At 41.6% G+C, this 16259-nt stretch overlaps 1 protein-coding gene across 1 annotated transcript in view; it reads left to right on the top strand.

Annotated features, from left to right (window-relative positions):
* Positions 1 to 16259, top strand: part of LOC147123409 (sodium channel protein type 9 subunit alpha-like) — a gene marked incomplete at its 5' end in the record, with an annotated part of 190436 nt that overhangs the window by 109572 nt on the left and 64605 nt on the right. Inside the window, 2 exon segments of the mRNA XM_085965975.1 lie at positions 9662 to 9934; positions 15494 to 15547. Of these exon segments, the coding sequence (XP_085822101.1) occupies positions 9662 to 9934; positions 15494 to 15547 (327 nt within the window).

Raw genomic sequence — 16259 nt, 5'->3', positions numbered from 1 at the left:
GGTCCAGTTCTTCCATTAGGTGTTCCAATTGGACATAATTACAATCACAGAAATGTTATTTGTTATAATTGTTTAGTTTATTGCTGGTATGTTATGTGTTTGTTTAGGCTTTTGGACAACTGGTGCTTTAGTTTCTGTACAATGAAACAGTGAATGACTAGAAGATATGGTACTAATAATTCAATTTTATTGAGTGGTGCTGTGCTAGTAGTGCAAGCATCTTATGTATTTTTCTGCTGTGTTCATCCCTCTATATTATGAATGTCTTGCCCTTGGCTAAGGTAGCAACATTAAATAATTGCTGCATAACCAACTACAGTGTTTCAGAAGTTGCAGAAGAATTGGAAATGTATCTGCAGTTAACCATGAAGAAATGCATTAGTGCCAGCAGTCTCTGGTGCTGTAGTTGTTGTGGGCTCAATACCTTCTGAGGCAGTCTTGATTTGTACCATGCTACATGATGGCACAGAGCTGTCACTGACATGATATTAGCTGGCTGCATCTGTCCTGTGCCACAAATGCCACTGTCAGAGGGCACTTTCTCATGTACCTCCCCCCCACCCCCAACTAATTGGAACATAGAACAGTGGATGACAATAACAACAACTTGTATTTATATAGCGCCTTTAATGTAGTAAAGCATCCCAAGGCACTTCACTGGCGCGTGGTCAAACACAATTTAACACCGAGCCACATAAGGAGGTATTAGGGCAGATGACCAAAAGCTTGGTCAAAGAGGTAAGTTTCAAGGAGTGTCTTAAGGGAGCAAAGAAAGGTAGAGAGGCAAAGAGGTTTATGGAGAGAATTCTAGAGCTTAGGGCCTCAGCAGATGAAGGCACAGCTGCCAATGGTGGAGAAATTCAAATCAGGGATGCTCAAGAGGCCAGAATTGGAGAATCGTAGATATCTCGGAGGGTTGTAGGGCTGGAGGAGATTACAGAGATAGGGAGGGGCGATGCCATAGAGGGATTTGAAAACAAGGATGAGAATTTTAAAATTGAGGCATTGCTTAACCGGAAGCCAATGTAGGTCAGTGAGCACAGGAGTGATGGGTAAATGGGACTTGGTACGAGTTAAACATAGAAACATAGAAACTAGAAGTAGGCCATTCGGCCCTTCAAGCCTGCTCCCCATTCAACGAGATCATGGCTGATCATCCAAACCCTAGCACCCAGTCCCTACACCGACAGCCATCCCACCCAAGTCCTATCCCCGTAACCCCACGTATTTAATCCCCCCTAACACTAAGGGCCAATTTTTATCATGGCCAATCAACCTAACCCACACATCTTTGGACTGTGGGAGGAAACCGGAGCACCCGGAGGAAACCCACGCAAACACGGGGAGAATGTGCAAACTCCACACAGATAGTCACCCGAGGCCGGATTTGTATACCCTCGCATTTCTGGTATCATCCTTGTTAATCTTCTCTGCACCCTCTCCAGTGCCTCTATATCCTTTTTATAATATGGCAACCAGAACTGTATGCAGTGTGGTCTAACCAAGGTTTGATACAGGTTTAGCATAACTTCCCTACTTTTCAATTCTATCCCTTTAGAAATAAACCCTAGTGCTTGGTTTGCTTTTTTTATGTTCTTACTAACCTGTGTTGCAACTTTTAGTGATTTGTGTATTTGTACTCCTAGATCCCTTTGTTCCTCTACCCAACCTAGACTCGCACCCTCCAAGTGATAAGTGACCTCCCTATTCTTCCTACCAAAATGTAATACCTCACATTTATCTATGTTGAACTTCATTTGCCAATTATATGTCCATTCTGCAAGTTTATTAATGTCCTCCTGTAACTTGTTGCAGTCCTCCTCAATATTGACTATCCCCCCCAATTTGATGTCATCTGCAAATTTAGAAATTGTGTTTTTGATTCCTAAGTCTAATTCGTTAATGTAAATTGTGAACAACAGTGGTCCCAGCACTGATCCTTGTGGAACACCACTACCCACCTTCTGCCACTGTGAATAGCTACCCTTTACTCCTACTCTCTGCTTTCTGTCTTGAAGCCAGCCAGCAATCCATTCTGTTACTTATCCCCTGACTCCGCATTATCTGAACTTGTTCATCAGTCTATTATGGGGTACCTTATCGAAGGTCTTTTTAAAATCGAGGTAATATACATCTACTGCATTACCATTGTCTACTCTCTCTGTTACCTCTTCTAAAAATTCAATAACGCTGGTCAAGCAAGACTTTTCCTTTTGAAATCCACGTTGACTATTCATCATTATACTTTTGGTTTCTAGATGTTCTTCTATTTTCTCCTTTAGTAGGGATTCCATTATTTTTCCTATCACCGATGTTAAGCTGGCTGGTCTATAATTCCCTGGACATGTTCTATTCCCCTTCTTAAATATCGGTATTACGTTAGCTATCCGCCAGTCCTCTGGCACTATACCTTTTTCTAATGAATTATTAAATATGCATAGTTATGCCTCTGCTATCTCTTCCCTAGGTTCTTTTAAAATGTGTGGATGCAATCCATCTGGACCAGGGGTTTTATCCTCTTTGAGTTTGATTAATTTATTTAATATGTCCCCTTTTTTATTTTAAATGCACTTATCTCATTACTAATCTCATCATCCAATGTCATGTCAACCTGTTCTATCTCCCTGGTAAATACTGAAGCAAAATACTTATTTAATATTTCTGCTATCTCTCTATCGTTATCTGTGGTATTATCCTGACTATCCGTTAATGGCCCTATTCCCATCCCAACCTTCCTTTTTTTATTGATGTGCCTATAAAATATTTCACTATTTTGTTTTATGTTCCTTGATCATTTAATTTCATTTGAAGGGAAGGTGGACATTACCTGAGGAGAGAGAACCGTTAACAATATCAGATAACATGGGAACTATGAAGGGAAGTAGGGTGGTCAGCAGTTTAGTGGGAATAGGGTACAGATACAGAACAGATTTCAGAATCCCTCTCCCTTGGTTGTCTAGAACCACTCCCCAAGTGATCTGCAACCAGCCATCACTGTATATTTTACTTTTTGACCCACAGCCTCATAGCAATACTCATGAGAGATGCTTCTACTGCACCTGTGGCCTGCATATGTGAGGTAGCATTGAACATGTCACTTTTGTTACCATGTGTTCAATCACAGACTGCAGTGCAGAAACTATTATTCCACACTGTACTCACCTAGGAAATGACAGTACATCTCTGAGTTTTCAACTCCCAGACAAATGATTCCTCAATATGGTCTTACTGCTATCATTGCCTCTGTTTGAAAGTGGGCCCACTAAGATCTGGATTCCCATACAACTCGGGAGGATCACTCACCAAGCTAGGTTCCATCCTGTATTAACCACCACCACCAGTACACCTTCATCACCAGTGCTTGGTACGTCTTCCCATGCTTCCTTGTCATCATCAGTATCAATATCTTCCACAGTGTATCAATTTTTGGTACCTGCTTTAAGTAGGGGAATACTTGGTGCTGTAGTGTTTGATGTTCAACTGAATTCTGTTTGATTTGTGAAGAAAGAAGATTGTATATTTTGAGTACATAAGAACACGTATGGTACAGCATTGCCATTATAGGTATTATTATGTACTTATGGAAATCAGTGTGTGGGGACATGTTTCTGTAACATAACATGCAAACTATAGAATATCTGATTAATATGATGCAAATTTTTTGTGATATTCCAATCCCCACAGATTCAGCCCTGCCAGTCTCTCCTCCCCCACCACCAAAGAAATCATCCTGCTTTCATCATTTAAATTGAATAGCTTCAGGTCTAGGCATCCACCACCTGTGGTATGTTGTGCCCCCTATTATGTAAGAGCTGTTTCAGACTTGGCTCAGTGGTAGCACTCTTGCCTCTGAATCAGAGGGTTGTGGGTTCAAGCTCCAATCCAGAAACTACAGCGCACAATCAAAGCTAAGACTTCAGTGCAGTGCTGAGAGGTTAATGTTCTGTCAGAGGTGCGAAATTTCAGATGAGTTGTTAAATCGAGACCCTTTCTGAGCTGTCAGGTGGATGTAAAAAATCCCATGGTATTATTTGAAGAAGAGCTGGGGCGTTCTCCCTGGTGTCCAGGCCAATATTTATCCCTCAACTGATGGCCCTAAAAGAAAGATTATCTGGTCATTTATCTCTGTTGTTTGTAGGACCTTGCTATGAGCAAACTGACTGCTGCATTTCTCTACATTACAATAGTGACTACACTTCAAAAGTACTTAATTCACTTTGGGACATCCTGGGGTTGTGAAAGGCACTATATAAATGTAACCTTCCCCTTTCTTTCCTTAAGAACAGTGGTGTTTGGGCCACAATAATTTGACCTCTGAAATTTCCTTCCTGTAGTACATTCAATCTGTCATCATGCAACGTATAGATTCAATTTGCATAGCCCTTCTATTTTCTCTTCTAAAACCTTACTTGCAGCATTCTTATTAGCATTTCTGTGTCAGTAAGCATTGTTCACATATCCTTACAACTGCCGCTTTCCCTTGTGGACATACATCCTATGCCTCTATTTTGTAGGAATATTTATGCCTTACCTTTGTACTTCTCTATAAATCATGCACATTTTTCCAGACCTCCTGCCAGATTTCCAATTGAAGACAGCATTTATACTGTCCATGACATATTGCCATGCTTGGCACCATTCTTTGTTTGTACTGTCCCACCAAAAATGCGCTGATCAACATTTGGAGAGACTCCTTGCTAGCTTACAACTGATGTTGTTCTGCCATTTTTCCACTGCTAGATTCTTGGGACCCAAAATTCCACCCTTGCTGCTGGAGGGGTGATGGATGAAATGTAGTTGAACCCAGGTCCTCTAGGATTCCACCCCAATTATGCAAAATTCCAGTAAGAGGACCTGTGGATGGATCAACAGTTTGCCCCATCTATCTCAAGAGTGCAATTTGGGAGTATTCCCAGGCTATCCTAGGAAATTCCATCTAGTACGTTTTCTGATAGGCCCAACTGAACTTACCCCTGCTTAGAACAGGCCTAGGCTCTGTTATGGGCTATGTAAAGGCCCCAGAATGCTGGAAGGAGCAGGTAATCGATCCTGGAAGGGTTTTATTACCATGCAGGGAAGCCCCAACAGCTCTTTTGGGAGCAACAGTGTTGGGGCTGCTCTGATCCTGTGAAGCCCTTCTTGGGCCGGCATACAGCTGCGTCAACATTTCGGGCCTCAGTTGAGATAGGTGCCACTGATACGTATGCCTTGACCTTGCTAATGACCCTGTCTTTGCAAATGGAGATGGCGTCAGTGGCCTTTACTTTAACAACAGAGCAGGTCCAATGGAATTTCAGTCCCTTGGACATTTAATAAGGATAAACTAACTTGTTAGATGCTTCAAAAGCGTGGAAAGATCAATATTGCAATTGTATTATGATTGATTTTTAATTTTTCATTCGCCCTTATGAATTTGCATTTTGCATTGTCAGCACTTAGGAAAACAGTGTGCTGCAAAAATGTTGTAACTGGGTCTATTAAAAGTTTGAAAAACATGCTTTATGTTTATTTTTTATGAACTGAGGAAGGATAAGCCCCAATGTAGGTCTAGAATAGGCATCAAATAATGTATAAAATATTTGGTTTCAACACCTGTGTGATTTACAGAAAGGCCTCACCACACCTGACCCTTGGGAATGTGCTCTGCACTCAGTTCCAAAAAATGCATCTCATCTGACAATCTAGCATGCCCATAAAATAACACCGTAAACAAGAGTTGAAGATAAGCAAATTCCAGCTCATAAGCACATAAGAAACAACTTTTAATCAAAGTAAGAGAACCGGATGTTACAAAAGCTGATATAAAAAATGTTCATCATCTCCAAGGTTCAAGATTCAAACTCAGCTCTGGGAATAGGCATTAAAGAATATGCAAAATCCAGATGTTGTTGTAGCAGATGTTCCACCAATGTATATTCCTAGGGAAACAATTTTTTTTAATTTAATTTACAAGGAAATAAATCCAGCTCAGGGACATGAAGTAATTTTCTCTTTGTTGGCTGTATAAAACTATTCTGAACTTGACATCTGATTTGTGCATGTTTGGCTCTGAGGGAGATGGGCAGGAGTTTACAGCACTCCTGTGGGCCCTTAAGAATGGAAATTAAATTATTTCCAAACTATTTTCATCACATTGGATTAGTGACATCACGAGACCCAAAATATGGGATAAATCAGAAAATAGATTTTTGGAGTACAACAGAAAAATGTTACAGTCGAAAATTTGCTTTGTTAGATCTGTGGCGAAATGGTAAACACAGGTGTAAATAGCACATTTCCAAGTTCAGTGCAAAAAGCAAATTAAATCTTTCCTCTATGTGTTGAAATAGAATTCTGAATTCCATGTCTCATTATAAATATGATCATAATTCACTTTGAGCTTTATCCCTTATGAGTAGTAAAGTTTTCTTTGGTCAACCAGGTGTTTGACATAAATGAAAACCCATCACCATGCTTAAGAGACTCCCAAAAAAACTACTGAGAATCTACAAGTAGAGTTTCTATTTGCATGATATCAAGTGCAGACGCTGTCCCCATAGGAATACATCATACTTGATATAAGCCCAAAAACGTAGGCACAGGTTGACAAGAACCAAGACATGGAGAGCCTCAAGTATGTGTAGGTGTATTGCTGGAAATTAATCAGCTAAGACTGTACAGCTTACCAGCTCAGAGTACTGGTATTTTATTTTCCGTTCCTGGGATGTGGGCGTCACTGGCAAGGCCAGCATTTATTGCCCATCCCTAATTGCCCTTGAGAAGGTGGTGGTGAGCTGCCTTCTTGAACTGCTGCAGACCTTGTGGTGAAGGTGCTCCCATAGTGCTGTTAGAGAGGGAGTTCCAGGATTTTGACCCAGCGACAATGAAGGAGTGGTGATATATTTCCAAGTCAGGATGGTGTGTGACTTGGAGGAGAATTGGAGGTGATGGTGTTCCCATGCGCCTGCTGCCCTAGTCCTTCTAGGTGGCAGAGGTCGTGGGTTTGGGAGGTGCTGTCGAAGAAGCCTTGGCATCTTGTAGATGGTACACACTGCAGCCGCGGTACGTCGGTGGTGGAGGGAGTGAATGTTTCAGATTGTGGATGGGGTGCCAATCAAGAGGGCTGCTTTGTCCTGGATGGTGTCGAACTTCTTGAGTATTGTTGGAGCTGTACTCATCCAGGCAAGTGGAGAGTATTCCATCACACTCCTTACTTGTGCCTTGTAGATGGTAGGAAGGCTTTGGGGAGTCAGGAGGTGAGACACTCGCTGCAGAATACCAAGCCTCTGACCTGCTCTTGTAGCTACAGTATTTATGTGGCTGGTCCAGTTAAGTTTCTGGTCAATGGTGGCCCCCAGGATGTTGATAGTGGGGGATTCGATGATGGTAATGCCGTTGAATATCATGGGGAGGTGGTTAGACTCTCGCTTGTTGGAGATAATCATTGCCTGGCACTTGTGTGGTGCGAATGTTACCTGCCACTTATTGGCCCAAGCCTGAATGTCATTCAGCTCATGCTGCATGCGGGCATGGATTGCTTCATTATCTGAGGAGATGTGAATGGCACTGAACACGGAGCAGCCATCAGCGAACATCCCCATTTCTGACCTTATGATGGAGGGAAGGTCATTGATGAAGCAGCTGAAGATAGCTGGGCCTAGGACACTGCCCTGAGGAACTCCTGCAGCGATGTCCTGGGGCTGTGATGATTGACCTCCAACCACCACAATTATCTTCCTTTGTGCCAGTGGAGAGTTTTCCCCCTGATTCCCATTGACTTCAATTTTACTAGGGCTCCTTGATGCCACACTACCTCTTGACTAGGTAAGACCACACTATTTGTCAATGCATTGAATACAGGGTTACCTGGACTTCATGGGGGGAATCTGAGCTCCCAATAATATTTGTCTTTCTCCAGGTCTCATTAATGAATCATCAGCATCAGCCCCGAATACTGCTGTACTACCTGGCTCAAGTATTAAATGACCAAATCTGACCCCGGGAAACCCATGCAGCCGCAGTGAATTTTAAATCTGGCTCCCAATTGCACTGTGGGAGCCCGATTTAAATATGTTAATGACAGACTCGCCTCTCCATGATGGGACGTCCTGATGTCCACTGGCATAAAAACGGCAACGGGTGCGTGCATGGTGGGTTAGGGTCGCTTCTGCATTTGACAGTTTAACCACCCGACCCTCTCCCGCCCATTGTGGGGGTTTAATAACGAGGCCAACATCTCCCCAAGGAGGATAGTCACCTCATATAAGTATAAACCATATTAGAGAGTGGAAGTGGCTTTATTACTTAAAACAAAATAATGGGCCGAATTTTGTGACCCCTACGGGTGCATACGAGGTGCGTTCGCGCCCGTAGGGGCCTCGCAAGTGCCGGTTTCAGGCATGCGAAGTGCATGCGCTGAAAACTGGCACTTGCGATCTGCCAAAAATTCTCTTGACAGATCATCCGCATGCCCAAGAAAAGTGCCTCTGCGGGTGGAGAGTTGTGCTTTTTGCACAACTTCCGCCCGCTGAATGACTGTCAGATTCTTATGCCTAGTAAAAGCAGGCGTAAGGCCAATATATTAGGAAGTTTCTATGGACCTGAAATCAGCAATCTTTTGTGGGTATAAGTGGTGTAGTTTCCGTATAGGAGGCAGGAATTTGGGGCATGAGTCAGAGTTACACCATTCTGAAATACGTGCTAAATTCCAGTGGACCTGGGTGCACGTATGCAAATGATAAGATAGCGAGGGCAAAAGCTGCTGCCCCAGGCATTCTGCCATTCACACCAAAATTCCACTGGACTTAAGTCTGTAGAAAAGAGCTATAAGTCACCTGCATGACTTGTCAAATTGGCAGCACTGCAGTGTGTCGAATCCTTCTCAGATATCAGGACTGAGAAGGGCTTGAACTTGGCTGTGACTTCTGCCATCTCTCTCAGCTCCTTCAAGCTGGTCTTCAGTACCTCATTGTAAGTGTGATACTCATTCAGCATACTTTCCAGAGAACTGAGCCCTCAGGCTCTGGAGCCACAAATTGCCTTTTGCAGAGCCTTGGCTCTCCTCTGTTAGTTCCCACTTTCAGCTCTGACTCCATTAGATTGTTTGTGCGTTGTGTCTCACCCAGTGAAAAACTCCCATTAGAACAGTCTACATCCTCTCTGGATGGATTTTCTGGGTTGGTGAGCAGGGTGAATGATGGAGTAGGTGAAGATGCGACTGGTTGGACAGAGGTAGAATGGCCGAGAGTCTGCGGCAGATGCTCTGCCCAGTAGACTGTTAAAATAGCTTCAGGGTCCTCTGGACAGTAGCCTCAACCGCCAAGAAAATAGCTGTGGAATGTCTGCGAGGGAGTAAAAGAGCAGTAAGTGTACCCCTTGAATTTTAACTCCTGTTCCACCCAGTTTTTGCTGATGGAAGGAGTTTAAATTCGAAGTTTATATCAAAGTATTTTCACAATATTATCAAATTATAATTTTTTTGAATACACAGTCCTCATACTGTGACATATATTTGAACTAAAAAGATATTAATGTGTAGCATTGTTGGGTAAATAGCTTGAATCACATTATTATTCGATTCATAATCATTTTGTACAATGAGGATTTGCTGTCAAACTAATCTGTGTTTCTTTTTGTTTGGTTTGCTGAGTCGACAATTTAATGTTTTTCTTTTGCCTTACAGCTTGTTGTTAATGCTTTGGTTGCTTCAATCCCATCAATTTCCAATGTCATGTTCGTATGTCTCATATTCTGGCTGATATTTGGCATTGTTGGTGTTCAGATCTTTGGTGGAGCCTTCTTTCAATGTGTGGATGAAAATAACGAGCGTCTTCCCATTAGTGTTGTAAATAATCGATCTGAATGTTATGCATATCAGGATATTGGGTACCAGTGGGTCAACCCCAAGATTAACTTTGATAATGTATTGGCTGCATACATGGCTCTCCTACAGGTGGTAAGTAAGCAAGAGTGCATTTGCAAATGGTCTTCAATATATACCTTAAGCTATACTGTATTTAGACATAATTTAGGAAAGCTTTGTGACAGGAATTTATATCAATTGTGAATGTGTAACAGGGTAGTGGCCTTTTTGGCACAACAATCCCAGGGGCAGTGGAAACTATTCACAAATTTTCTTTTCTTTCTGGCCTTAGTGCATGCATTTATAGAATGGAAAAAAATTGGAAAAAATCATAAAGCATGTTGCTGCAGGGTTTTACTAAAATTGTTAATTTCATTGAGCTTTATTTATAAATAGCTTTAAATCTGGTGTGGAAAGAATATCTTTATACATGACTTATGTCTTCTAAATATAAAATAACTCATACACTGGTGCAATTTATAGTCCAATTTTATGATACATGCATAAAGGAAACGTGTTTAATGTTTTTCTAACATGGATATTATCATTATTATTTATGGCCTCTTTTGTATGGGAAATATCACTTCGGCTTGTTCTGGAGCGTCGTGAGCTGTTAACAGCAAGTTATACTAACAGTATTGTGCAAACTAGAAGTTTGTGGATGTGTATACAAATTCTTGAGTTCTGCTCGTGACATTTTTAAAGTTAACGAATAGCCAGTTCTCCTATTCTCCATTTATATAGAGCCTTTCACATCTTCAAATCAGCCAAAGCCTTTCACAGCCAATTAATAACTTTTTTTAAGTGAAGTCACTGTAGTTTAAAAATCTGGGTTCACTTATAATGCAGCTGGTGTAAAGCCCAAGTGATGTGATAATTTCCTTCTCAAGGTGTTCTCACACCATTTGCCAAAAAAAAAGTTGAATTTATATATTTTTTTCATGAACTCAGGACATCCCAAAGTACTTCACAGCCAGTGAATCATTGTTGTTTTGTAGGCAAACATAGCAGCCAATTTGGAGCAGAGCAAGGTCCCACAAACAGCAAATGACCATTTAATCTGTTTGCTGGGGTGAATTGAGGGACGAACATTGGCTAAGAAACCAGGAGAACTTCCTGTTCTTTTTCACAAAAGTGCCATGGTATTTTATACATCCACCTAAACAGGCAGACAAGGCCTCGGTTTAAAGTCAGCGCCTCAGAAAATGGAGCATTTCCTCTGAAGTGCCAGCCTAGATTAGCTGTTTAAGACCGGAGCAGGACTTGAACTCATAGAACATAACATAAGAATATAAGAAGTAGGAGCAGGAGTAGGCCATACGGCCCCTCGGGCCTGCTCCGCCATTCAATAGGATCATGGCTGATCCGAACCTAGACTCACGTCCACTTCCCTGCCCGCTCCCCGTAACCTCTAATTCCCTTATCAGCTAGGAAACTGTCTGTCTCCGTTTTAAATTTATTTAATGTTGCAGCTTCCACAGCTCTCTGAGGTAGCAAATTCCATAGATTTACTACCCTCTGAGTGAAGAAGTTTCTCCTCATCTCAGTTTTGAAACGGCAACCCCTTATTCTAAGATTATGCCCCCTAGTTCTAGTCTTACCCATCTGTGGAAACATCCTCCCCACATCCACCCGATCAAGCCCCCTCACAATCTTATATGTTTCGATAAGATCGCCTCTCATTCTTCTGAATTCCAATGAGTAGAGGCCCAACCTACTCAACCTTTCCTCATAAGTCAACCCCCTCATCTCCGGAATCAACCGAGTGAACCTCCTCTGAACTGCCTCGAGAGCAAGTATATCTTTTCTTAAATATGGAAACCAAAACTGTACGCAATATTCCAGGTGTGGCCTCACCAGTACCCTGTATAACTGAAGCAAGACTGCCCTGCTTTTATACTCCATCCCCCTTGCAATAAAAGCCAAGATTCCATTGGCCTTCCTGATCACCTGCTGTACCTGCATACTAACCTTCTGTGTTTCATGTACCAGGAGCCCAGATCCCTTTGTACTGTAGCACTTTGCAGTTTCTCTCCATTTAGATAATAACTTGCTCTTTGATTTTTTCTGCCAAAGTGCATAACCTCACACTTTCCAACATTATATTCCATCTGCCAAATTTCTGCCCACTCACTTAGCCTGTCTATGTCCTTTTGCGGGTTTTTTATGTCCTCCTCACTCACTGCTTTCCCTCCCATCTTTGTATCATCGGCAAACTTGGATATGTTGCACTTGGTCCCCTCCTCCAAATCGTTAATATAGATTGTAAAGAATTGGGGTCCCAGCACTGACCCCTGCGGAACACCACTAGTTACTGATTGCCAACCCGAGAATGAACCATTTATCCCAACTCTCTGTTTTCTGTTAGATAGCCAATCTTCCACCCATGCCAATATATTGCCCCCAATCCCGTGATTTTTTATCTTGTGCAGTAATCTTTTGTGTGGCACCTTGTCAAATGCCTTTTGGAAGTCCAAATACACCACATCCACTGGTTCCCCTTTATCCACCCTGTTTGTTACATCCTCAAAGAATTCGAGCAAATTTGTCAAACAGGACTTCCCCTTCATAAAACCATGCTGACTCTGTCCAATTAAATTATGCTTATCCAAATGTCCCGTTACTGCTTCCTTAATAATGGACTCCAACATTTTACCAACCACAGATGTTAGGCTAACTGGTCTATAGTTTCCAGCCTTTTGTCTACTTCCCTTTTTAAATAAGGGCATTACATTAGTAGTTTTCCAATTTGCTGGGACCTTTCCTGAATCCAGGGAGTTTTGGAAAATTACCACCAATGCATCCGCAATCCCTACCGCTACTTCTCTCAAGACCCTAGGATGTAAGCCATCAGGTCCAGGGGATTTATCCACCTTAAGTCTCATTATCTTACCGAGTACCATCTCCTTAGTGATTTTAATCGTGTTTAGCTCCTCCCCCCCTATAGCCCCCTGTTTGACCAGTGTTGGGATATTTTTAGTGTCCCCTACTGTAAAGACTGATACAAAATATTTGTTCAGCGTTTTTGCCATCTCCATGTTCCCCACTACTAATTTCTCGGTCTCGTCCTCTAAGGAACCAACATTCACTTTAACCACTCTTTTTCTTTTTATATAACTGTAGAAACTCTTGCTATCTGTTTTTATATTTTTTGCTAGTTTACTTTCATAATCTATCTGATTATGGGGTGCAAGTGTTACCAACTGATCCAAGCTGATACAAATCGCCCTCAAATAAGCAACTTCAAACTACAGTTGCAAGATCTGTGTCTGTTAGTGTTGCCAACTCTGGTTGGACATATTCCTGGAGGCGTCATCACATGACCTTCTGCCTCCAAGCACCTCGCCCCCACATTCTTGCCATTGGTCGCCCAACACATCCACACTTGCGACGCAGCACCTTCCAACAACTCATTACCCGATTGGATGATTCTTGGCTGTCAGTCAAACAGCCCTTTTACCCCAAATCCAATATTTTTATAACTAATGAGCAAAAGTGTTCAAAGAAAATTAAAATATATATATATTCATTGCCCCTCTGTTTTTTCTCCTGGGTTGCTCACAGCAGTGTCCTGGAGATTAGTCTTTAATTCCTGTTGAATCCAGGACAATTCTGGAGGGTTGGCAAGACTAGTGTCTGTGATGTGAAACTAGATCATATCAACACAGAAAGTGCAGTAGAACTGGACCATTGAAAAATTTTAAATATTTCACTTTCTTTTGAACCACTGATTACTCATTAATCAGCTAATTAAGCTGTTCTTTAAATGCTGACTAAATTCCAAGAGTAACTTCTTTTATTACATCATTCACTTTGTTATTTTAATTGCTGGGAAGGTTTCTAATCCACTTATTCCTCTTATCACAGTACTCTGTTCCTTCTTAGGTCACCTGTGTTGTTGGGCTCTTTTTCCTTCTCAGTACTATGGGTAAACATAATAAGGACTGGTACTCCCATTTATATCCTGTCCCCATGGGCACAAATTTCATTATGTGAAGAGGGTATCTCCGAATAAGGGTGAACGATGTCATTGCTGGAGAATGGAATTGTTTTCTATTTTTGTTGCCTAGTTTCAAAGGCAAGCACTCCTAGGTGCAGTTGTGCCCCGTCCAGTTTTGGATTGGACAATCCAGGTTTTGAGTGGCCTGTCTGAAAATTTGCCAAATGTAAACTGGACACATATTTGAAATTTGTGGGATTTGCCACATTTGACATCATCCTGGGAAGGCCCTTTGAAGCCTCTTTGAAGTATGCTATTAAGAGAGGCTACAACCAAGGATTCTGTTAAAGTCTATCTTCGGACTAGGCAATAGGTCCTAACCCTAGTCTGAAACAAGTAATCCAATAGAAAACTGGCTAAAGGATGCTGAATTTAATCATTTTCTTTAACTACTTGATTTCTAAAAGGGTGCTATTGGAGCATTAACTTTCCTTACTGCCTTTTAAATGAGCAGACATTATAGAAGCATACTTTTCACAGGCAATAGGCAGGACACATTTCTTATCCATAGCTTGCAGCAGGACAACATGTCACGGTAACCTAACCTAGGTGGCATAAGCAACTGATCACAGAGTGCTGTGATCAGAGAAAAGGGAAACAGTCTACAAATTCATAGTAATTTAAAAGAACTGGGACTTAGGTACCAAGTGGAATTACAAAAGAAAAATACTGCGGATGCCGGAAATCTGAAATAAAAACAGAAAATGCTTGAAATACTGATCAGGTCAGGCAGCATCTGTGGAGAGAGAAACAGAGTTAATGGCCCAGAAATTCGAGTCGGGGGCTTCCCGCGGGTGCAAGCGCGCCGGCCGTTGAGCTGTGGGCCCGCATGGGATTCCGATCCTGGGCCTCCTCCAACTGCCGGTGCGCAGTGCTTGCGTATCCCAGGGTGCAGTTAGTTTGATGCGTTCCCTGGGATCACGTGGGCCATGGAGAGCCAATGGTAGCAGGGAATACTTCATTCATAAGTTTGACAGGAAGACCTGTCAAACCTATAAATACTACAAGCCCCAAAACATCACTAAATCTTCAAATAATTTTTTTTTTAAATCACATTTTTAAAATAAACTATAAATTACATGAAATAACTATTTTAAACAATAATTTAAATTTTTGAAAAAATGAATTACATTTTCTAACAGGGCTAAAAATAAACTTACCTTTCTTTAAAGTATTTAAAAATAATAAACCTGTGGAAAAAATGTTTTAATTTTAATTAATTCACCACTTACCTTGTAAAAAGCAGGCCTTGCGACTGCTTTTTACATGTCTAACTTCTGGAGACTTACCCACCCGGAGAAACCTGCAAAAAAAATGTAAGTTCGATGCGCACGCGCTGCCTCTCCTGCGCACGCGTTCGACTTCTGAACCCCTTCTTTCAGGGGAATGGAAGTGCCGGTTTCCCACGCATGCGCAGTGCATGCACGAAACCGGCACTTCCATTGGGTTTACGGGTGAGTACCCCGTGCGTACTCACCCATGGAGACCCGAATTTCTGGGCCAACGTTTCAGGTCAATGACCTTTCATCAGATGAATTACTTCAATACTGAAATTCAGTCCTACATCAAAAATCAGTTTTGGTTATAATATTAGCATGCTTAATAAGATTCATGTTAATCACATCATTTTGTGTTTGTTTTTATATTTACAGGCAACATTTGAGGGCTGGTTAGAAATTATGGCAAATGCTGCTGATACTCGTGGGGTAGGTTTAGGATTATTTGTGTCCTGTAGCATTTAGTTTATATTTCCACTGGTTATTTCCATTCATTGGCATTATTATGTTCCATTTGACCATATTAAATGCCATTTGGCACTCATCCAGCCACATACTTAACCTAAATGGATCCCATTATATTTGATTTGTCTCTGTACTATCGTTTGGACCTACCCTTCCACTTTGGTGTCATCTGCAGATCCAAATCATTTATATACACTGTAAACAACAATGGCCCAGCATTAATCCCTGTGATAACTTGCTGGTGACGCTTGCTATGTCAACATGGCTTTATTCACAAGTTTTGCTTTCTCCAGTTTAACCAATTTTCAGTCTACCTTAGAAGCTTGCATCCTATTTCCATCTTGTGGACTAATTGCTTATGTGACATGATATCAAAAGCCATGCTGAAAACTAAACATATCACATTCACAAATTTATGTTGTCAACAAGGTGATAATTTCATCAAAGATCTCCATTAAATTTGTTAGGCAAGACATCATACCCTGCCACTACACTTGACCTTGTTAGGTTTACAAGAATAGCTACCAGTAAAAATAATGTAAGTGGCCCACTTATTGCAGCACTGCGGTAGTGGGAGAATGCAAGCTTGATTCATACGCTGCTGAGTTGCTGACCTACGCTGTCAAGTAGAACCATGCACTTCCCCATAACAAGGAGGGAAAATTAGAGGGACAGT

This window comes from Somniosus microcephalus, chromosome 2 (assembly GCF_052327205.1).
Source record: "Somniosus microcephalus isolate GS21.2 chromosome 2, FLI_Smic_1.0, whole genome shotgun sequence".
NCBI classification, from domain to species: domain Eukaryota; kingdom Metazoa; phylum Chordata; class Chondrichthyes; order Squaliformes; family Somniosidae; genus Somniosus; species Somniosus microcephalus.
Note: the sequence above shows the minus strand (reverse complement) of the source record. Positions and strands in the feature narration are given on the sequence as shown.